The following is a 22,824-nucleotide window of genomic DNA, read 5'->3' on the forward strand; positions in this document are numbered from 1 at the left end:
TTTCCAGCTTGCAATCTTGCACAGCAGAATCCATTACATTACCTTTTTCCATGTTTACCTTATTCAACGTTTCACTAAAAGTATTACTTTTGTGCTCAATTAAAGTTATGACAAATCAAACATGGTGTTCCTGATCGATAGTTTTTCTATAAAGTGGTAAACATTCTTCGTTTCTCCCCTTTAATATAAAACAAAAATAATTGAGCAATTTTTGTAAAGAATGGTTTTGATGAGAGTTATCAAGCAATAATAGTCAGTCCCAAAATCAATTACTCACCACTCACTTGAGCTAAAGAACAGAAATTCGAGACTTGAGATTCTAAAAAAATGCAGTAACATGTCTAAGTTTTTTATAGTTCAGGGAACAGTATTCCGTTTTGTGAAACATATATATCAGAATACAATGTAGGATGCAGGAGAAACAGGGTATTCCGTTTCCCACATCGTATTGATTTGTTTTGTTTCATTTATTTATTGTATGATTAAGCAGCTAACGAGACATGATTGAAGCAGGTGAGTTGACAGAAACATGGTATAACATGTGATGGCTTACATGTTGAGAGAATTAAGATGGCAAATGGGAAAGAATTGTCGTTTTATATGGTAGAGGAAGCGTGTATGTCAGGTAAGTGTGAGATGAAGAGAACAGTTGACGGATTGGGTCGTTTTCAATTTGCTGTAGGTTCTGGTTTTGAGGATAGCAGAAATCAATGAAAATAAAGCGAATCGAGAAGAGTTTGGCAATGACAGCATATGCATAGGGCAGTGTGAGTGACAGAAAAATTGCAAAGGGAGGGTGATGTAGTTTTCTTTACACAATATTTTAATGGGATTTTGTTTTCTTTCTCAGCCATGCATTGGTTGCATGTGCATAAAGCTGCATTTCTTCCTAAATTACTACTACTACTTTGCTTTTAACTCTAAATGGACAAAATGAAGATAAACGATAATAAGAATTGAGTTTAAATTATATAAAAAATTAATATTATTCTTAACATAAAATTACATTAAACTAATGTATATTAATAACGATACATCTTTTGAGAAGAAAATTATTAAAGAAATAAAATAACATTAAATTATAAAAAAACAATAATAACATTTTAATCCAAAATTTTAAAATAATAAATTTTTATTTTTATTTTGTATATTTAATTTTTAATACATTTATTTTTATTTAATGTGAAATTTAAATTCACATTTGAATTTCTTTTAAATACTTCGTTCAATTTGAATTAAAGCTCACAAACTTGACTTGCCCGACTCTTCAAGATTCAATTTGTCTTCCATTGCTTTGTTTTGAAGGCATATCGAACTAATATATATTTGATATGACTCTTTCAAGAAATAATCACCAGAAAAATAAACAATAATAAAACTTGTGTTCAAATTATATGAAAAAATTAACATTATTTTTAACTCAAAATTTCAAAACATGAAATTACACTAAACTATAATATATATATATATATATATATATATATATATATATATATATATATATATATATATCAAGAGGAAATTGTTGAAGAAATAAAAAATGTTAAATTATATAAAAAATTAATACCATTCTAATTCAAAACTTTAAAATAATAAATTTATAAATATTTTATTTATAATATAAAATTTAAATTCATATTTAATTTTTTTAAATAACTTTTCTTTTATTTTTGTAATAACGCATGGATATATATTATTGCTTGGTTGGTTGAGACAATAGTTGAATTGAAACATGTATTTTTATTTTGACCTTCTTAATTTATTTGATGCAATCTAATTTTGGTTACGTTTCTATTGTTTAATTAAATTGGCAGAGAATTTTCCATTGGTAGAGTATAAATCCATCTAAGTTGGAGAAATGGAAATGGCTGACGAACAAGTTGACAAGCACAGAATGAAAGAAGATAAAAATAAATAAATTATTAGACATCATTAAAATAAAAGTCTTCTATTCTTTTTAGGTTGAAATCATTTTTGGTGGTTTTATGTTTTTTGGATTATTTTTTTACTCGTAACTTAAAGATAACTTTGTGTATTCATTTGGTTTTTCGTTTTTTGTTCTTTTAGCTTTGAAACCAATTCGTTAAAAAAAGGAAAAATTATAAATTTGTGTTTCTAAAATCAAGTGACTTTCCTTAATCATTTTTATTTCGGATGTTATAATGTTTCGTAGGGAAATAAATAAAGTTATTTACACAACATTAAAATTATAATTTGATATTTAATTTATACCATACTTTTATTTTTTTTTTCATTCTTTATGTTGTAGTAAGTTGTTTTACAATTTTTTATAAATTTAATTACTTAAAGCAAGGTAAATAAGAAATTTGATAGTTCTAATTTAAAAAAAAAAATTGTAATAGTTCCATTTATGTATTGACACAATTTATAAATATTGGGTTAATAATATCTTCATGAAGATATTATTAATACTATAGAGGAAGAAAATACCCAATACAACATCAAAGGTTTCTTATAATATTTTTATTTTCAATTTAAGATAATTAAAATATATTTAATTTATTTTATTTTCAACTTAATATTATTTATTTTATTTTTTACATCTTTTCACTCTAAAATTGCTATGAATAGTTATTTTTATACAGGATTAATTGTCTAATCGCAAAACACTTTACATTCTTGGTTTTTAATGGGGAATTTTTCTTATCGGTTATCTGTACCTTTTTGTATATACATTTTTCCAGTTTTATTTTTCAATAATTATTTTTTAAAACTTAAATAATCTAAAACTATATATAAAAAAATACTCTTTAATTTCTATTTTTTTTTTCAATTTTATTCTTTTAATTACTACTTTTAAAAATTAAATAATTATTACTAATAATAAAAACTATTTTCAATTTTATCATTTTAGTAATTACTAGTTTGAATTCAAATAAATACTCATTATAAAATAATTACTTACACCTTTATCTAACTACTTTTTGAAAATTAAATAATTATTAGTAATAAAAAAATTATTTACACAATACTATACTTATTATACTTTTTGTTTCAATAACTAAAATTTATTTTATTTATAGTCATGTCTATAACTATATATACATTTTATTTTTCTAATTTTCTAATTTTAATTATTTTTTGAAATTTTAAATGTTAATCTATAACAACACATAAATTATGACTAAATATAACTTAATAAATATAAATTTACTTTATATATTAACTTAATAACATTATAATATCATTATATACTAATATAATATTATTGATATTTAAAAAATACGTATACATACACTAATTATTCATAAAAAAAAGGGATTAAATATGTTTTTAATCCCTATACTTTAGGGCGATTTTGGTTTTAGTCATTCTTTCAAACTAAGGTACAATTTAGTCCTTCAACTATAAAAAAACATTGGTTTTAGTCTTTTTTACCAAATTTTTTAACTTTATAGGTTGTTCCAAGCACGTTTCATTATAGCATGTGAATTGTTTATACACATTTTTGCTTTAATGTTAACTGAGAAATGCATTTGAAACAACAAATAAAGTTAAAAAAAAATTGGTAAAAATGACTAAAACCAGAGTTTTCTAAAGTTAAAGGACTAAATTGTAACTTAGTTTGAAAAAAAGACTAAAACCAAAATCGCCCCAAAATATAGGGACAAAAAACATATTTAACCCTAAAAAAAAGTACTAAATTGTTTATAATAAAATTATGAAAAATATTTATATCTATAACTATTTAATTGTAATGTTTTTAGTGTATACATTTTATCTTTATTAATATAACATATTTTATAATTATTTTACCTTCTGAATTATACAAACACTCTTTAATTTAATTAATTAATTATAATAAAAATATAATTATTTAATTTTTAATTAGTTTTTGTAAAGGCATTTGTCTAAAATCTTTTTTTTTTTAATTTTAAAAATTATGATAACAAATAAGTTTTTTATTATCATAGTATAAACCGCATGTGTTTCTATTAATTTTTAATAATTTTACATTAAGATTTTTTTGTTTGTATGATTTGTATTTGTCAAAATTAATAGTTTATTGCATGTGTTTTTATTATTTTTTAATAATTTTACATTAAGATTTTTTGTTTGTTTGATTTGTATTTGTCAAAATTAGTAGCTTATTTTTATGGTTAATAGGCAACAAGTCTTAAGAAAATAACTAATTATCAAATAATTACATAATTGGGACCCTTTTCTCATATATCTCTATCTACTACTGGAAATAGTCAATAAAAGAGAATGGACAAAAATATGTAAAATGTAATCAGAAATGCATATTATTCTATTTGTATCATCTTTCTTTAAATTTGTTTCTACTTTATTAAAAAAATTAATCATCATAAAAACTAAACAAATTTAATATTAGAAAATACAAACACAATCAATAAAACAAGATATTTATAGGAGCAAAGAGATTCACAGGAAAATTTAGAATGGCACTAGAATATCCATTTATCTAGGTTGTTTTCTAAAACTCAGGGCAACCTGTCTAGCACAAACTTTTCTAGCGTGTCCCGCAAAACATCATAGATAATCATTTTTTATGCAAAGGAAAAACAAGACCATCATCATCGATAATAATTAAGAACAGAAGAAAACACAACTACAGATCCAATTCTGCAAGGAAGATACATATCAATTAAATCTATAGAGAAGAAGAAACGTCACCGTTTTGGTTGAAATTCTCACAATCGAATCCACATCCACACTGAGGGCTCTCCGAAAAGCTGTCGGCGCTAAAACCGGCGGATGCAACGCCGGCAGAGAATTTGAGGTCATCACCGTCGCGAGTGACCTCAGTGATTGGGATCCACAACACCTCAACTTTCACGCTAACACCCTTCAGCTTGGACAACTTCCCCTTCGAGATCACGCCCTTGATGGTGGACTTGTACTTTAGGTCATAGGATTGTACGCTGAAATAGCATGTTTGATCCAGATATGCAGTGAAGTGGCCATTTTTTTCGTTTAGCTCGTATTCTGTCACACCTTTGGGAAGAAGACCCACCGGAAGGCCATATTTCTCAAGAACGTCATACGCTGATAATTTCTCTGAAACGGAAACATACGCGTAAGCCAGTATGCAAAGAAATATCATCGAACACCTAGTCTTCATTTTTGTAGGGAGCACGAGCACGAGTTTAGCGTGTGGAAAATGGGGGATTGAAGTCTCCTGCTAAGACTGGGAGGAACAAATACTAAATCAAATTAATAAACCAATCGCCAACTTCAATAATGTAGTTATTTATATCAAGTTTTTGTAGTTATTTTATAGAAAATTATTATTTGTAACACCTAAATTTTTCATATTTATTTTATATTTATTTGATGTTATATTTTTATAATATTTGATGTTATATTTTTATAATATTTGATGTGAAATGAAGATAAAAGCGTGTCTTCTTACTATTATTCTATTTTATATTTCTCTTACTATTATTCTATTTTATATTTCTCTTGCAACTCGCGAAGCACGTGATTTCATGAAAAAACAAAACCTCGGATAGCACGGGCGTTGTGCTAAAACGGAATAGAATATGCCACAGAGAAGGGGGCTGAATAATGAATTGGTTAAACATGTTTTTAGTTCTTTAATTTTTACTAAAAATTAGAATTAGTTTTTTTTCAAAATTTTGATTTAATTTAGTCCTTTAACTTTAAAAATGCATGAATTTATTTATTTTAATTAAAATTTATCAACTTCATTTTATGTTTCAAATGCGTTTTTTAATTAAGATTGAAACAAAAATGTGTCAAATAGTGTAAACAACTTAAATACTATCATGAAACATGCTTGAAATATCAAATAAACCTAACAAAATTTAGTTAAAAGAACTAAATTCATAAATTTCTATAGTTTAACGACTAAATTAGACAAAAGTTTTGAAAAATGACTAATTCCAATTTTCACTGAAAGAGACCAAAAACATATTTAACTCTAAATACACTAAAAGTTGTGATGTTGAATGCTGTGTTAAAATAAATATGGAGATTTAAAACTAGTTTTGAAAATACGGTTTCGTAAATTCAATCCATCGTAGCGAAATGTTTTGGTGAAACATTGTAAGATTTGACACATGACTTGATTAACTTGTTTTTTCCAGTATTTGGATGAAATTGAGTTATGGACATTTCTTCTTCAATTTTAAAAGAAATTCATTAATTAGTGTGAGTTTACAGATATATATATATATATATATATATATATATATATATATATATATATATATATATATATATATATATATATATATATATATAGATAGATATTGTAAGTTAGCTCTAACTAATAATAGATATTTTCTTTGACATTTTTTTAATCATTTCAATGTTAACAAAACATGGTTTTAATTTAACCATTCCAAAAGACAAAAATGCCCTACACTTATCTAATTTATTCTTTCAAAAAGCTTATATGATATATCTCTAGAATTTGTAGTAAACTCTTTCTCTTACGTATATATTAAGTAGTTAATTATAGTTAGTAAAACACATCCGCTATGATAAAAATAAGGCTTCTATTTTTTTTAAAAAAAAACAATGTTTGAACATGTTGACCTCATTCATCATGCAAGGTTGTTCTTTCCACTATTATGTTTACCTTCTTTGCTTGTATTATGTTTCAGACTCTCAACGAATATCAATATGTATAAATCTCACTTAGATCACTAATATGGTATATATATATATATATATATATATATATATATATATATATATATATATATATATATGCGCAAAAATATAACATTATACAAACTATAAAATCAAAATGTTTGAATTTGATGTAAAATATCATTAATATAGGAGACATGATATTTAATTAGTGAGAAAGTCTTTTAAAATTTTCTCACGTGCGCTTTAAACACGTATCGAAAACATAGTACGAATGTATTGTTTAAACTTCCATTGACACAAACGTTATTTTAGTCTATATTGACTAAATATATTTTTTCATCCAATTCTAGCTTCTGTATTTTTATTATAAAAACTCTGAATCTTACATGCATTCAAGAGTGGTTTGGAACTTAATGACCAAGTTTAACAATAAGACCAATACAAACTTGTAATAATAAATTATATACGAGTTAGAGAAGTAGAAACAAGTGTTGCTGGGAGATAAAGAAAAGATGATTAAATGTACAAATGTGGAGTCACTTGTACGGATAAATTTTGTAATAATAATACATTTAGTGGACATAATTTGCTTAAATTATTAATGTATAAATAAATTTCGGGGACTAATTGAATAAGCCCTAGCTAATTATTTCTTTCAATTTTAAGAGCCGCCTCCTTAAAAATTATTATAACACGCATAACAACTGTCATAGTGTTTCACAAGCAATGGTTTACATCTGACACTCACAAATTGAAAGTATTTGATATTTTATAATCTATATTCCCAAAAAATACAGTAAAATATAATTACGGACAACCCAGTTAGTTTTGATTTAATTTCACTACTATATCTAGCTAGTAAGGTGTGAATACAAGTTTCGAGTGCTTGATTTCCTAATGTGCACAGAGTATTCAATCGCAGATTTGAAGCATACTGGAAGGTCTAACACTAGATTTGTTTGAAATTAGAAAAGCTACTCCGTGGTACAAGAGGTTTTGACTAATCGTGTCGTGATTTGTCAAGTTTTTCAAGATGGGGAACATTCTTTTGTTTTTCTTTCTTGTATACATATTTCTGTCTGAGACGAGGTGCCCAAAGGCGAAAGAAGATCCGTAACAAAATGTAACCCAAGAAGAAAGGACAATCAATCATACAAATGGCCCATATTCTCAAACAGGTAATATCCTCCTTTTGCTTCTTTTGAACATTAATTATGTTTGAAGACAACAAACAAAATATGAATATGAAATTGAAATTAAGAACCTCTCGTCGAGAAAAAAACATAAATACATAAAAAATACGAATAATACCTCCAACTTTAATAATAGCCAAACAAACATTTAACAAGTATTTTAATTTCTTTTCAAGGATTCCTAGATTATAGGTAAAACTTTCTTTTAGAGTGGCTCTAGACAGAATTGCAACCAAAAAGAAACGTTTCAATTCAACCAAATCAAATGGAGAAACTATGATCCTTTTTTGAAGAAATAATCAACATGGTCTCTCAAACATTACATTTTTTCCTAAATAATCCTTAAGGAAGTACATTATATAATTAGTTCCTTACGCATTAAATATAAAATAATTTAATTATCATCCCAATATATTTTACTAGGGTGATGAACTAATTTGAAGGATTTCTCATTCTAACTTCCAATACTTAAAGAATTATCTATATAATTATTTTACTTTGACGACTATTCAGGAGACAGATCAATCCTTTAAGGACTATTCTATAATTTTGAAATGTCAACCATAGAAAAGTATGCACAATCAGTCCTTGACTATTTCAAGTCGTGTTTTAATATTTATTCAACAGGGTCTACCTTTGACACAATTTATAATTTTACCCAATTTAATCTAATAGTCATTGGATTTTATATATCTAATTTAATCTTAACTATGGACATTTACATCAAAGCTGTCCTTTTTAATGTTATAAAGAGCTCTGCATTACAATAATATGGCGGTTGAACAGATAATGAAAATACAGATGATAAATTAAAATCAAAGTGGCACTCTTCAAATATAACCTTGAACACAACACAGAGATACAAAGACAAGATAGCAGAGAAAACGTAGAAACAGCTGCCCACTAATGTGCATTTGGTGTATGTTTCAAATTTGTCTAGAAGGGTGTCAAGTCAAGGTGCTGCCATCTTTACGAAAAGTGTCATGGTTCATTCATTGTGTTTAAGGGCACAATACAATTCGGTGAACAGCATACTTCAATATGGCTCAGCCAGCAATTTGGTGTCCAGTATATTCAGTTGTGTGTTGTGCAGCTAATATTCAATACTATATTACTATATGCAATAGATTAATTAAAGACAATATGCAAACAAATTCTGTTCGCATCACTTCACAACCTCAAATAAATTGTTTTAATTAGCCTGGGATTTACTTTTTCAACAGGTCAAGAGCTTCTATAATTCAATTGCTTAAGGATTTAGATATAATATCTAAATTATGCGTTAGGTTTAAAGGTTTCTTTCAAAAATTGGTGTCTTTTATAGACCCATATACGATCATTAGTAAAACCTACAATCATGACAACAGGATTGGAAAAATAACCTCGTTTCAACTTCAAAACCTAAGGGCCAAGGCTATCAATCGTGCTTTAGAAACCTATGTGTGGATCAATGCCACTTCAATAATCTCAAAACTTATCTACCATTGGCCAAAGTTGAAGAAGCAATAGAGACTAAGCAAGCCATTGTGGTCTATGGCGCCACCATAAAAAGAATCCCTTCACAAATTGCCACTGGAGGAGGGGTAGAAAAATGCCATGTTATAGTGTTATGGAGGCCGTACTATGGTTATTTAACAACACTGTGTGGTACAATACAAGGCTAAGGCCGATGAACAGAGAGGCAAATGCCAAGGCAATGATTATGACATTTCAATAATCTGAGCTAATTTAACAGGAGTTCCATTCATCTAGACCTAAATCAATGAAAGTTGAAAGAACACCAGAAGCTACTCAGGAAAATAAAGCATCATGTTACAACATTAAAGACAGTTTAGCAGACAAGAGGGATACAGTTCACAACAGATACAATAAAATGAATGAAAGTATTTTAATCAAATCCAAAAAAAAAAGAACATAACAATTATACATTTCAAACAGATATTTGGGAAAATCTTAAAATGCATTTCGAAAAGTGATAGCCTAACCTTAAACCAAATAAATTTATCAACAACTCACTATTAAATAATTCATAGTCAAAATGGACTAGAGACAACAACAAGAAAAAGTACCTTACATACAGCTATAGGCTTAATCAGCTAACATCCTTAAGTCTTTTTATCAACGTATCCAACGATTTCCTTTTCGGATTCTGCCTGGCCCCACGACTACCAAAGGTTCCAAAGAGCCGATCTGAAGGATCCCTCAACTTTTCTGAAACAATCATCACTTTCTTGTGGTCCAAAGTGTTGTAGCTCCTCTCCCTTATCACTGGATTCAAGAAGTTCTCCGGATGATTACTTAATAGCAAATTAATCAGTTGCTTTGAACTGGTAAGTGATGCTTTCAAAACATCAACATCCCCATCAGAGAAAAGAGAGGCCTGATTATCAGCAAATGATTCTAAGAGCCGAATATCTACTTCAATTCCATTAATAGCATTGACATTAAACCTTTTAACAGAATCACTGACTAAAGTCCCAACTATCTTGTCGGATATGTGAGCAAAAACTTCTTGCAATACTCTCTTAAGGACTTGAGATGGCAATATCCGTTGAGCAGTTGAAACCAAAATTTCCAAATAAATTATAACCTCATTTACATATTCATTTCCACTCTGAGGAGCCTCGTCACACATCCAATTTACATTCTCGATCAAGGCCATAAATCCATCAACCTTGGCTTTGAGTAGCCCAGAGAGCATCTCTTCTGCAGCATCACGAGCTTTTCTTAGGGGAAACTGCCTTCTGCTTCTCTCCACCATTCTCAGGGGAACACCCGAAAGCTGTGCTGCATGGCGGAAGAAAAAATCACAAGCACGCTCCAAGACAGCCATATTCGCTGCCATTTGCATTGCCTGGGAGACACCAGTAATCGAGGTATTGATAAGCTTCGCTAAAGCTTCATCCAAAACCTCAATCAAAAGCCTGTCTAAATATTTCTTAACAACTTCATAGAACTCAAGTTGCCCGCCATAAGACATGAAACTCACAGAATCCTCAATGAATGACCGTACAATCCGACAACAATCTGGCACAGTGGTTGAAAAGGGGGCAACATAGGGAAAAGCTGGTATGATATCAGTAGTCTGTATCTGGAAAGAAAGCACATTCATGGAATACTCATACTCTTTTTTCATCAGCATTTGCTCAAATTTATCAGCCGCAACCGCCTCCGCAATCTGCTTCCTACAATCAGACAAAAGGAGTTCGTGGTACTTATCCCTGTGTTTGCTCAAAACATCAAGCAACGCATCAATGGGGTACCCGTATCGCCGCAGGGTTACTCCTAACAGACTCACATAATCCTTAATAAGCAAAAGATGATTAGCAGTTTGCATTCTGGAGAACTGATCCTCCAACACTGAACACATCTTACTAACAGCAATCTCCCACAGATTCTCAACCTCCAATTTTGAAATCAACCCACCTCCGGTTCTGAACACGCGATCCTCCACCACAAAGAACCCTGCAATCTGCGCAAAGAACGTTTGATGCGACTCCAGAAAAGGAGTCATCGACGAGACCTGAAAGTCCGAAGTCAACTGAAGCTTTCGGTTCTCGAAATAATACCGTTTAAACCGATCCTCTAACCCTAAAGTCTGATGAATATGGTATGCCCTGTACAAGGAAGTCAAATCAAACCCGGCGACTCCACCGCCGTCTTCGCCGATCCCGCCAGCGATAATTTCGTCTTCTTCCTCTTCCTCTAAAGCGTAAATACAGTCTCTCACGCTGAGTCTACTCTGTTCCTCCGCTTGGCGCTGTTTAATTCTTAGATCCTCTTCTCTCTGCCTCGCTGACGAGGCTTGACCTATCGCCAATTGACCTAAATTGCGACTCACGACTCGGATCTCCACCAACCAGTCGCCAAACTCCTTGTTCACCTTCCTTTCGATGTACGATCGAATCTCTGGAATCTTCTTCTCCAGCATCCGCTTCAGCGTGGATGACTCCGTTTTATCCAAATACTCCCGCTCGATCGCGTCCACGCACTTCAGCGCCATGTAAAAGTTGTCGTCCGCGAGGTGGCGGTTGGCGCGCGTGCAAACCTCCATCAGCTTGACGCAAGTGCGGATGGAGTCGATAGCGAGGTTCACGTTCTTCGAGACGTTCCGCGTCTCGACGAAGGCGTCGAGCGACGACAGGAGCGGGCGCGCAACGGACTGGAGCCGCGAGTTGGAATCGAAGAGGGAGGACTTGAGCGAATCGACGTCTGATAGGAGGGATCGTAGATCGTCGACGGCGAGGATGAAGTCCTGGTAGTGAGCCTTGCACACTTCCTCAATCTCGGACTCCTTCGAGCGCGCAAAGTGACGGAGATGGTGATGGAGCGTCTCCGGCTTTCCGGAGGCGAAGGCCTTGCGGATGAACGGGCCTATGTCCTCGTTGTTGCAGATGGCGGAGGACAAGAGAAGCTGGTCCAGTTTGTCAGCGGACTCATCTCCGTTCGCCGGAACAATTTTCCGACGCGGTGGTTTGGAGGAAAGCATCGTCGTGGTTGTGCCCGTGGCAGGAGGAGAAAATTTAGGGATTCAGAAATTTTTCGGACACTCCATTAGAGTCGTCGGAAGTCTTGAGTTTTTGGTATTCCGTAATCTTTTTGGGTATTTCGGTAATTGAACTGAAAAATGAAAAAGTCTTTATTTCATTCATACTTGTCATATGAAATTGTAAATGATTATTAAATAATTAAATATTAAAAAATTAGCTTTATGCATGTGTGGTGGGTGCAACCACTGTTAACCTAATTATATGATTCTGCTTCTATTGTATGTTTTTTAAATGACAGTTTTTTAACTGTTTTTAGTGTCTGAATTTATTGTGTAATTTTATCTTTACTTATAACATTTTAATTTCTAATACTATTTTTTATTTTAGTAGGTGTCTTTTTAATTTTGAAGAACAATATAAACATCTTCTGTCTACAAATGCAAAATGCCTGTTTTGTATGTTCTCATAAATAAATTCTTATTTCTGTGAGTTGTGTTTTTCAGATTAATTAAAATTTATTTCAGGATGTCTGTGTATATAAACCTCAAATTAATCATCAAAATAGCATTGTTTTCAAATTATAAGATTTATCACGTAACTCTTTTTTTTCGTCCTACTTTTCATCTCTCTGTTTGATATAATATATCCACACCATCATTGAGCTGATACGCATCTGACATTCCTCAACGCAATAATGTATGAATGAGGGATGATTGAAGAATACAGCTTATCAAGTGGGTTCACAGCTTATTTGATCCCTTGTATTTTTTTTGTGTAAAAAATAAACGTATACATGTAATCAAGATACGTTGCATAATGATATTTTGATAATATTTTATGAATTTATTGATTCATATTTATCTTATTATTAATAATAATTATTATAAACATTAATATAGACTAATCATACATAAAATATTATAAAAAAATGTTGTTAAATTATCATAGATACAATGAATTATATTTAATAGTATAAGTTTTATTTTTGAAAATTGTAATTTCCAAATACAGCCTCTATTGTTTTTTTAAATGCCGTCTAGAGTAAGAAAATACAATTAAAGACACCTTGCATGGCGGAATGTCTTTACTCTTACAAGAAATGGGTGAAAGTAGAAGTCAAGATACTCTTCTGTTTACAAGATAGTAATTTGTGGGTATAGTAAATTGTATTTGCTAAATTTCATTTTATGTTAAATTTGAAGATTTTTTTTTAAAAAATTTATAATACTGATTGCATATTCAAACAGACAAAAAATTAAAGTTTGCAATAGAAAATAATAGATATATATATATATATATATATATATATATATATATAAGAATATTTACATTACATTTATGTAGATATACAAATATTGTTAAATTACTTCATTTATTTTTTATTTATCGTCTTCAATGATAAAAAAATATTATTATAAAATATTTAATGACATTTGAAGTAATTATATATATATATATATATATATATATATATATATATATATATATATATATGATACACATATTTGATGTACACTTTTATTTTTCTCCTTTTACCCTTAATAATATGATTCTTAACTTTTGTTAACGACAATTATATAAAAATATTATTTTTTAAGTTATATTCACTTTTTCATTATTTTTTAAAATTTGATTTTTCATTATTGTTTTGGTAAGTTGAAAATATGAAAAAAATATATAAATAAAAGAGAGACGCAAAGTCAAAATTACAAAAAAATAAAATTAAACTTCAATGTAATTTAGGAAGATTTAAAAAATATTACATTATCAAATTAAATGAGAATAAGATACATGTTAAATGATGTTCAAATATGAAAATTATAAAACACAAGAACACGAAAAACAAATTAAAAGTTTACTGTAAATAAACTATTGTAGGATTTATAGCTACGCAGAAACCGACTAATAAAAAACAGAGTAAAATGCGAGTTGTATTTTAAATTAAAAATTTTACTAAAAATTATTTATGTTTTGTTTGATAATAGTTTCATAATTCATTTTTTTTCATTTTTATAATTTAGTTATTTTTACTAATTTAAAACTTTTATCACTAACACAAAATAATTAAAAAAACTTCTCTTTTTAAGAAAACATTTTAATAAAATTAGATTGAGACGTAGGACAAAAATAGAAAAGAACATATCACAAGTTAAATATATTATGAATATCTATATATTTAAATTATCTAACATTTTAAAATTAAATTATTACGTTCCTTAAACTCTTGAGACAACTATAAATTGATATAATCAAAATTTGTTTTGACTAGTTTAAAACATATAATAATTGATACTTTAATTTTATTAGTAATTGATAGAGCTCCGGGTAATTCGGCTCGACCTGACTCGGGCCATCATGGGTTGTTCACTTAGTGAGTCAACCTAACTCTGCTCATTTATTAGTGAGCCAGAAAAATCTGAACTCGGCTCGACCCACCACGAGTTGATGGGTAAACGGGTTGGCTCACTAGTTTATCTAATTACAATTTTTTTTAAATAAAAAATTACAAATTTTCTATATTTAAATTTAAACAAATTTCACTTCCAAAAAATACAATTCAAAATAATAATAAAAAGTACAATATAGTTCAAATGTCATTGAAAAACAAACACAAAAAACATAAGTATTTCTTATATGTCAAAAATTTCATAAATAAAATAAAATATTCAAAAAATAAAATTAGGTATGTGGGTTGACGGGTCAACCTGACCCACCACAAGTTCAATCCACATGAGCCGAGTTTAAATGAGACAGGTTGAAATCTGACCCGCATAAAAAAAAAATCAATTTTTTCAAACTCAATCTGATCCAAACCCATAGTGAATCGGGTTGACTAGCGGGTTGTGACCCTTTTTGACAGCTCTAGTAATTGATTAGTTTCATCTTGTTAGTTAACTTGTAACAATTAAACTAATTTTAATTAATTATTTGAAATTTATGTAATCGATAGTAATTATTTAATTTAATTGTTGTTTAATTTGTAATGTACAAAACTACATTGTCAAAAATAATTTTAAATAGTATATCATTTAATTAGGAAATTCATATTTATATTATGAATTATTTTTTACAATTTTGTTATTAGAATATGCTATATATTTTAAACAAAACAAATTAACGTTATTAATTAATTAAAATTAAAATAAACTAACGTGGACACAAATAACAGTAGACTGTGTTCTTTGACCAAGAATTCAAACATTAATATAATCATGTTGGCATGAAATAATTCTCTTATAAAAAGTAAATAATATTTAATTGTTAAAATAAATGAGATTTTTTATTAAAATGAGTAAAAAATCACTTATTTTTAAAATAACCAAGTTAGACAAATGCATAGAAATATTTATTTATTGAACAAGTGCTTCAAAAAACACAATCAAAGTGATATCTATAACAATATACAAAGCAAAAGAGTGTAATATAATTGAGAAATAAATAAGTAATATGATCAATGTGATAAAATGTAGAAATATAAAAATTCATTTTAGAAATAAGTTCATAGAAAAAAATTAATAATAAGGTTTGGGATTCGCTAAACGGGTTGTGAGCGTGACCCGAATTGTGTCTGGGCTTTTAACTTTGCGAAAAAGTGATAAATAAATTCATCAGACCCTCTCCAAAACCCTAGCACAATTTTTCCCTTGGTGACGGCATCAGCAGCAGTTCGGCGGCGAGAAGCTACATTCGCGATGGTACATTTCTCAACGCTTTTACGATCCATTAGAGAGTTTCTCTGACTTTGTTTTGAACTGAATTACAGGGGATCGATTTGAAGGCAGGAGGTAAGTCCAAAAAGACCAAGCGAACCGCCCCAAAATCCGATGATATTTACCTCAAGCTCCTCGTCAAGGTACCTTTTTATTTTTCTCCTGCATGACTGTGAATGAACTAACAAGGGTTTTGGATTTGAAATGTTCGCTATGTTTTTAGTTGTACCGTTTTCTTGTTCGGAGGACTGGGAGTAATTTCAATGCCGTCATTCTCAAGCGTCTTTTCATGAGCAAGGTCAACAAGCCTCCGCTATCCCTCTCTAGATTGATCCGTTACACCAAGGGAAAGGTTCAAACCTATCTCATCTCTTCATTCATTCCATTTAATCGTTATTTTTTTTTTTTTTTCATTTGAGGTCATAAGCAAATAGGCGTTGATGTCTTGGTATTTATTTCATTAGGAGGATAAGATAGCTGTGGTGGTTGGGGCTGTGACCGATGATATTCGTGTGTACGAGGTGCCTGCTCTGAAGGTAGCAGCACTGAGGTTCACTGAAACTGCCAGAGCTAGAATTGAGAAAGCTGGCGGGGAATGCCTCACCTTTGATCAACTGGCTCTTAGAGCTCCTCTCGGCCAAAACACGGTATGATTATATTATTTCTCTTTCCGTGTATTTTTCTATGAAATGTAAAGTTTAGTTATCGATCTAGTTCTCACGAGTTCAGACAGTAGGCACTGAAAGAGATTAAAATGGTATGTATAGAAACTAGAAAGGATTAAAATGAAAATTATGTTTAGGGATTAAAATTAATGATTTTTATACATAGGGACCAAATTGTGTAGTATTTATAACTAAAAGAAGCAAATGAGTAATTAAACCCACATAAAGTTGTCATCACGAGTAGTTTGGCATTTGGGTTCTTTAACCAAGGTATGGGAGTGGCAACTAGATTGGTATGAGGTTCCTGTAAATTGGTTTTAAGGCTCTACTGAATCTTATAATTTGTGAGGTTTTATGTCATAATTGCTCTGCTCTTAGTAGTTTGGAAGCTTTGCCTACGGGACCAAAGCATATCAATGGCTCTAATTAGTAAACTTCATATCACTATATTTTATCTTAGTAAAACTTATGTTGGCCTTTAGTTTTGGCTGTTAAACAAATTAGCAATTTTTGTATAGTGACATTAAGTTTACTAATTAGTGTCGTTTTTCTTTGGGGATCCAGTATTCTTGCTCTTTCATCTTCGTTATTGGAGGAAGAAGAAAATAATAATGCAAAGTCTGCCATTTCCTTGCCGTGTGTGGGTGGGGGGGAAGGGGTATGGAGGGCGTATCTCAGAAGCTTACCGTTGTTTTTTAATGATGTTTCAGGTTCTTCTTAGAGGTCCTAAGAATGCACGTGAGGCCGTCAAGCACTTTGGACCGGCTCCTGGTGTGCCCCATAGCCACACCAAGCCCTATGTCCGTTCAAAGGGACGGAAATTTGAGCGGGCCAGAGGGAGAAGGAATAGCAGAGGCTTTAGAGTTTGAGTTTTGTAGCTCAAACATGAAGGAATTTTCCCCTTACCTTGTGATCATCATGTATTGTTTTCTCGTGTTTTTTGAACAATCGTTAATTTTAGTTTTTACTTTTCCTTCCAAGGGAAAATTATTGAAGCTCCCTCCCCGGACAATTTTGTTCTAGCAGACTCTACTTTTGAGAGGATTAATGAGTAACTATTTGCCAATTTAAGATGTGTTTAAGGCAGGAACTCGATTGGTCTTTGTTTTATAACGCCCGTATTTACTCCTGCTAAGGCAAAAAGGTGTTGCAATTTGGTCTCACCAATTATCTAGCACGACTTTTTAGAATGTTAAAACTATTTCAGTGATATAATCCAGTTAAGTGAATGTTTTGCTGGTGAAAGAGTTCAAATCGCAGTTGATACCAGAGAAACATTTTTCTTTCCAAGTACATCGAAAAAGTAGGGAAACTTTCAAATCAAATTCATCTGAAGTATCGGGGTCTCATTTTATACGTTATATTGTATCACATTGTTGCTTGAGAACAAATTAAAAGAGGAATTAAGTTTACTCTTGTTATTAGAACTTTATTACTATAATGTACTTTAGAATGTTAAGTATAATACCAAATAAGATTTTTTTGTGGATTACGAATTGCAGGAGGTTTTAATTTTTCGTTACAACGCATTTAAATACACAGAAGGGAGTTTATTATTTATTGTTATAGCTCATCTTGTTAGAAGTTCGAACTTGGTGAACTAACAATCTAGCGTTCCGGGAAACGTTTAAACATCATTGAGGCACATTTTTGTTCTCTGTTGTATGCTTTTGGACACGAGAACATCCCTACGCAATATTCCAAACAGATTCCTTAACAAAAGCTCTGCGAACTGAAAGATAACTTAGCTTTTGATAATATTATTTCATTGATCTGAAACATTTTTCTTGAATTATACTGCCATTTCATCAAACCCCATTTTATTTTGACATTGTTACTGCAATTGTCAGTCGCTAGGGGGTGGGTTTGAATTGGCGTTGAGTTCTTTCACATAATATACTTCTGCAAGGATTAAAATTTCTTGATGAAGTCGTATATATGCGCGCTGATCTCTTCTGGCCTTTCCTCATTTATAAAGTGAGCTACTCCTTCCATCACGATCAATTCTTGCAGAAACGGTACGTCTCTCTTAAAGCCACCATTATGTATATACTCCTTCACACCTGGAGTGTTATATGTAATGTCAAGGTCTCCCACAATAAACTTCACCGGTACCTTAATCTGTACTCTAGTCCATGCTGCCGTGAGCTCCCAGGTTCTGCAGACAAAACGAAATTTACCTTACCAAACACATCCTTCAACCAATTAATTATTTTCTGAACTCTTTTTAATGTACATGCATATACATACAGTTCTACAAACCAGGTTCAGTTACTGCATCTGAAGTAACTTATGAAAGCAATTCCTAAAAATTAAGCTAAATTGCTACTGAAGATTGAAAATAAACATAAAAATACTCTCTTCCATGTCATTTTCTTCTTATGTCTCTTTGTTTTCCACTGTAACACTTTCGACATCTGACATTTTCTCTTAAAATTTAGGATAGGACCTAACTCAGCCCAATTAAAGCGGCTGTAAGGTGTCTAATACCCACTGTATTACCCATATCTTTAAAAGACGTGGTATCTCACACCCTAGGCCTACGGTTAGATGTCGAAAGCGTGAAACATGTAGGTGATCTAGATTCTAGAGGACATACATGGTCAAATAGAACATACCCAATAATCGAATTTACACAATAGACATTAGTCATGCTTATTATTGGGGGTAGAGCTATTCATTCATCTGTTTTTTTGTTCCTTTTTTTTCTTCCATTCTATACACCCCATGTGGATGCGTATATTCATAATCAGTTCAAGATCATTTGAAGTCACGTATACTAATAATTATTTCAGTCACATGTACAAAATATGAGCTTGAACTGCAGTAAGTATGGGATATTTCCTCCTACAAGGAACCAGAAGAAACTCACAGGTCCATGGCGCGATAGTAGTTGAGCCCACCAGTGAAGCCTTTCTGTTCAAATTTGCTGGCATAATAATTGACGTCTTCTTCAGTCAGCCACGATGGTAGAGCAACATGAAGGTCAGGTGAACCACCAAATCCTATCTCTTTAGGTACACTGGGTGGACGTGGATCACGAGAAACAAGAAAATTCTTTATTATCCTCGCAGCACCAGCACGAGCAAATTCCTCTTCAACCTCCCCAGGTTTCTGCAGCACGACAAAATATCAAAGCTCTCACATTAACTTCACTCGTATCTTTGAAATCTGTGAAGATAAGGAGGAGTTGACAGAGTGGATTCATTTTACCTGAAACCTGCAGATGTAGTAATCATCGCCCAACATGGCCCTTAAGCTCTGAATGGGCTTTCGTTTAGGGTTCCTGGGGCGGAACACAACACTCATGTTGACTAGGGCTTTCACACGATCGGGCCTCAACAAGCAGAAATACCAGGCTACGGAAGCCCCCCAGTCATGACCCACCAAAAACACTTGGTCGATGCCCAGAGCATCGAGAAGCCCAACGAGGTCGGCCACGATGTGGAGAGCGGAGTAAGAAGAAGCGGAGGGCGGGGCGTCGGTGTCACCGTAGCCGCGGAGGTCGGGGGCGATTGCTCGGTAGCCCACGGCGGAGAGAGACAGAAGCTGGTGGCGCCAGGAGTACCATAGTTCCGGGAAGCCGTGGAGGAACAGAACCACTGGGCCTGACCCAATTGATGCAACGTGCATATTTATTCCATTGGTACTCACCATTGTGTGCTGTATTTTCTCCATTTCTTTTTCTTCACTCTATCTTTCTCAATTTTTCTACTTGAAATTTTGATAACGTGGTTTATTTGGTGTTGCAGGGAATTTAGGTAAGTGGAGACTGAGAAGAGAATTTTTCTTTTCCTTTTCGAAATGATTTTGCGTGTAATGATGTAATCCAAGACGATCCAATTCTGACTTTTCCAATCTGATTCCAAAATTCTCCGTGGCTCTCAAAGTCAAGAGAAATCACGCCTCTACTCCTCACTGATCCAGGTAAGTCTAATTTTAACATTAATTTTTATATTAATTTGTGAGTGTAATTCTTGTAAATTAATCTATGAAAATACTTTTTAAAAATAAATTATCATTTACTAAATAAGTGATAATTTAGCATATAGGTTGTCTTCATTGAAAACTCTTCAGTAGAAAAAGTATTCTATAAGTTAAACGTTAAAAATCAGTACAATATTATTTTTTTCAAATAATTTTTTTTTTAAAATTTATAAAAATAAAATTACTTCTTCCCATCTCTTTATGTGCCATTCTTGTAAAATTCAAATTTAAAAACTAAAAACATAGGCCAAAAAATTTCCATGTAGTCAGGAATTCGAAATTAATCGAAATATCATTTCATAATAATTACTTTAATTTGTATACTCAACTCAATACATAATTACTCTTTCATTCTCTCGTTTATTCTAAGTTTAGAAATCATAATTAATATAAACACACTGTCCAAATACTTAAAAGTGTTATGCTTTACCATGATCAAAATAAAAATACAAGTTTAAAAAAATATTCACCCGTTTAAAAAATATATATAAACACATTTAAAAAAATTATATTATACATGGTAGAAGCACATTTTATTATTACATTTTATTTTTTAAATATGTTGATGTTAAACATCGTTATAGCATTGATATTAAGTTGTGTTGACATTTTAGAATCTATTAATTATTTTCTATTATTTAAAAAATTATTAAATAAAATAATAGATTAATACAAAGTATGAGATCGTACTAAATTCATAATAAAAAAATATTACACTTAAATCTAGACAAATTATATTTACACGTTTTATTTCTTGATAAACATTTGTTATTTACACATGTCAATTTTATTAATATTTACATATTCTGAAAATATATTTTGTGTAATATTAAATTTCTTTCAACACTTTAATAAAAATAATTTTCCATTTTAGAAAGGTGATTGTTTTCTTGCACCAGCATGATTTTATTCTCAATATTCATAAGTGTTAGAAAAGTTTAAATGTCCATATTTTAATTTTTTTTAATAGTAGAATTTAGAAATGTATTTTAAACAGTATAATTTGAAATATATTTTTGAAATAATTTATAAATGCTATAATTTAAAAATATACTCATATTTAAAAAAAAGTTAAGCAATAAATAATATGAATTTGAAAGTCTCAAAAAAGAATTGCCTTTTTGAAATGTTAACATTTCATCTGAAAGCCCGTTAGGAATGGGAAACGGCGGGCGCTAATCACTTTTCGTCTTTCTACACCCCATAATCTTTAAAACACCTATTATCTCCTCTTTTGAGTAAGTTATTTTTTGTTTTACGATTTAAATTCTGAATTATATAATGCGTATATTTTTTAAATTATATAATCTAAAATAAAAGATGTTATATTTATATTTTAGATTATATATTTTAAAATATAAATTTCCAAATGTATGATTCCAATGTAAAATTTATATTTTGTATAACAATTCAGGATGCAAATAATACAATATATTTCAGATTCTATAGCCCATAATATAAATTTTACACTACATTTAGGATTGTAGAACAAAATATATAAAACTTTGTAGAACAAAATATATAAAACTTATATTGCTTTCCTAATATTCCAATCACTGATGGGCTAGCCCATTTATTCGTTTGGATTTCAATATCCGATTAATAAATATTTTCAAATTTTGTTTTTTCTTTAAATTTTAATTATGATTTAATTTAATTTAATAATTTAATATATTAAATATACATTAAATGTGGTTTTAAATATTATTTTTATTTTAACTATTATCACTCTTATTTTATAATAAATAGTATTATAATTTTAAATTAAATTAAATATTTATTAAAATTTAAATAAAAAATAAAATTGTTAGCATATTTTTTGAATTTTGATATCCTATAAATAAGTTTTTAAGAATTTTAGTTTTTATTTAAAATTTAATAATTATTTAATTTATTTTAATATTTTAATATAATTTAATATATTTTGAATATATTAAATCAAATAGATTATTATTATTAATTTTTTTTATTTTAACTTTTTAATATAACTATTATTAATATAAATCATATTTTAATAATTATTGAAATATAAAATTATATTAAATAATATTTAAATGATAAATTAAATTAGATTATTATTAAGGTAGTGCATAGTATTTTTAATAAGAAAAAAAAAATGAAAAGATGTTAGTTAAAGTTAAAAATAAAATTTTTGAAAAATTTGAAGGTG

The 22,824-nt window shown here is 30.0% G+C and overlaps 4 protein-coding genes across 4 annotated transcripts; 1 reads left to right on the forward strand and 3 right to left on the reverse strand.

Annotated features, from left to right (window-relative positions):
- Positions 1–4,371: 4,371 nt before the first annotated feature.
- On the reverse strand, positions 4,372–5,212 carry LOC106757405. Its single transcript, XM_014640070.2, has one exon. The coding sequence runs from the start codon at positions 5,105–5,107 to the stop codon at positions 4,637–4,639; it is 471 nt and encodes a 156-aa protein (XP_014495556.1). The 5' UTR covers positions 5,108–5,212; the 3' UTR covers positions 4,372–4,636.
- Positions 5,213–9,650: 4,438 nt separating this feature from the next.
- LOC106757829 (exocyst complex component SEC15B) lies at positions 9,651–12,432 on the reverse strand. The gene has a single exon (XM_014640650.2). It carries the CDS (start codon positions 12,289–12,291, stop codon positions 9,895–9,897), a length of 2,397 nt encoding a protein of 798 aa, XP_014496136.1. The 5' UTR covers positions 12,292–12,432; the 3' UTR covers positions 9,651–9,894.
- A 3,398-nt stretch (positions 12,433–15,830) lies between these two features.
- On the forward strand, positions 15,831–17,749 carry LOC106757124 (60S ribosomal protein L18). Its single transcript, XM_014639713.2, has 5 exons — positions 15,831–15,987; positions 16,056–16,145; positions 16,226–16,354; positions 16,467–16,649; positions 17,378–17,749. The coding sequence occupies exons 1-5, from the start codon at positions 15,985–15,987 to the stop codon at positions 17,534–17,536; spliced, it is 564 nt and encodes a 187-aa protein (XP_014495199.1). The 5' UTR covers positions 15,831–15,984; the 3' UTR covers positions 17,537–17,749.
- Positions 17,750–18,400: 651 nt separating this feature from the next.
- Positions 18,401–20,476, reverse strand: LOC106756733 (epoxide hydrolase A). Its single transcript, XM_014639282.2, has 3 exons — positions 19,881–20,476; positions 19,540–19,781; positions 18,401–18,825 (listed from the first exon to the last, which is right to left on the reverse strand). Exons 1-3 carry the CDS (start codon positions 20,343–20,345, stop codon positions 18,579–18,581), a joined length of 954 nt encoding a protein of 317 aa, XP_014494768.1. The 5' UTR covers positions 20,346–20,476; the 3' UTR covers positions 18,401–18,578.
- Between the last annotated feature and the right edge of the window lie 2,348 nt (positions 20,477–22,824).

This window comes from Vigna radiata, chromosome 3 (genome assembly GCF_000741045.1).
Source record: "Vigna radiata var. radiata cultivar VC1973A chromosome 3, Vradiata_ver6, whole genome shotgun sequence".
Taxonomy (NCBI): Eukaryota; Viridiplantae; Streptophyta; class Magnoliopsida; order Fabales; family Fabaceae; genus Vigna; species Vigna radiata.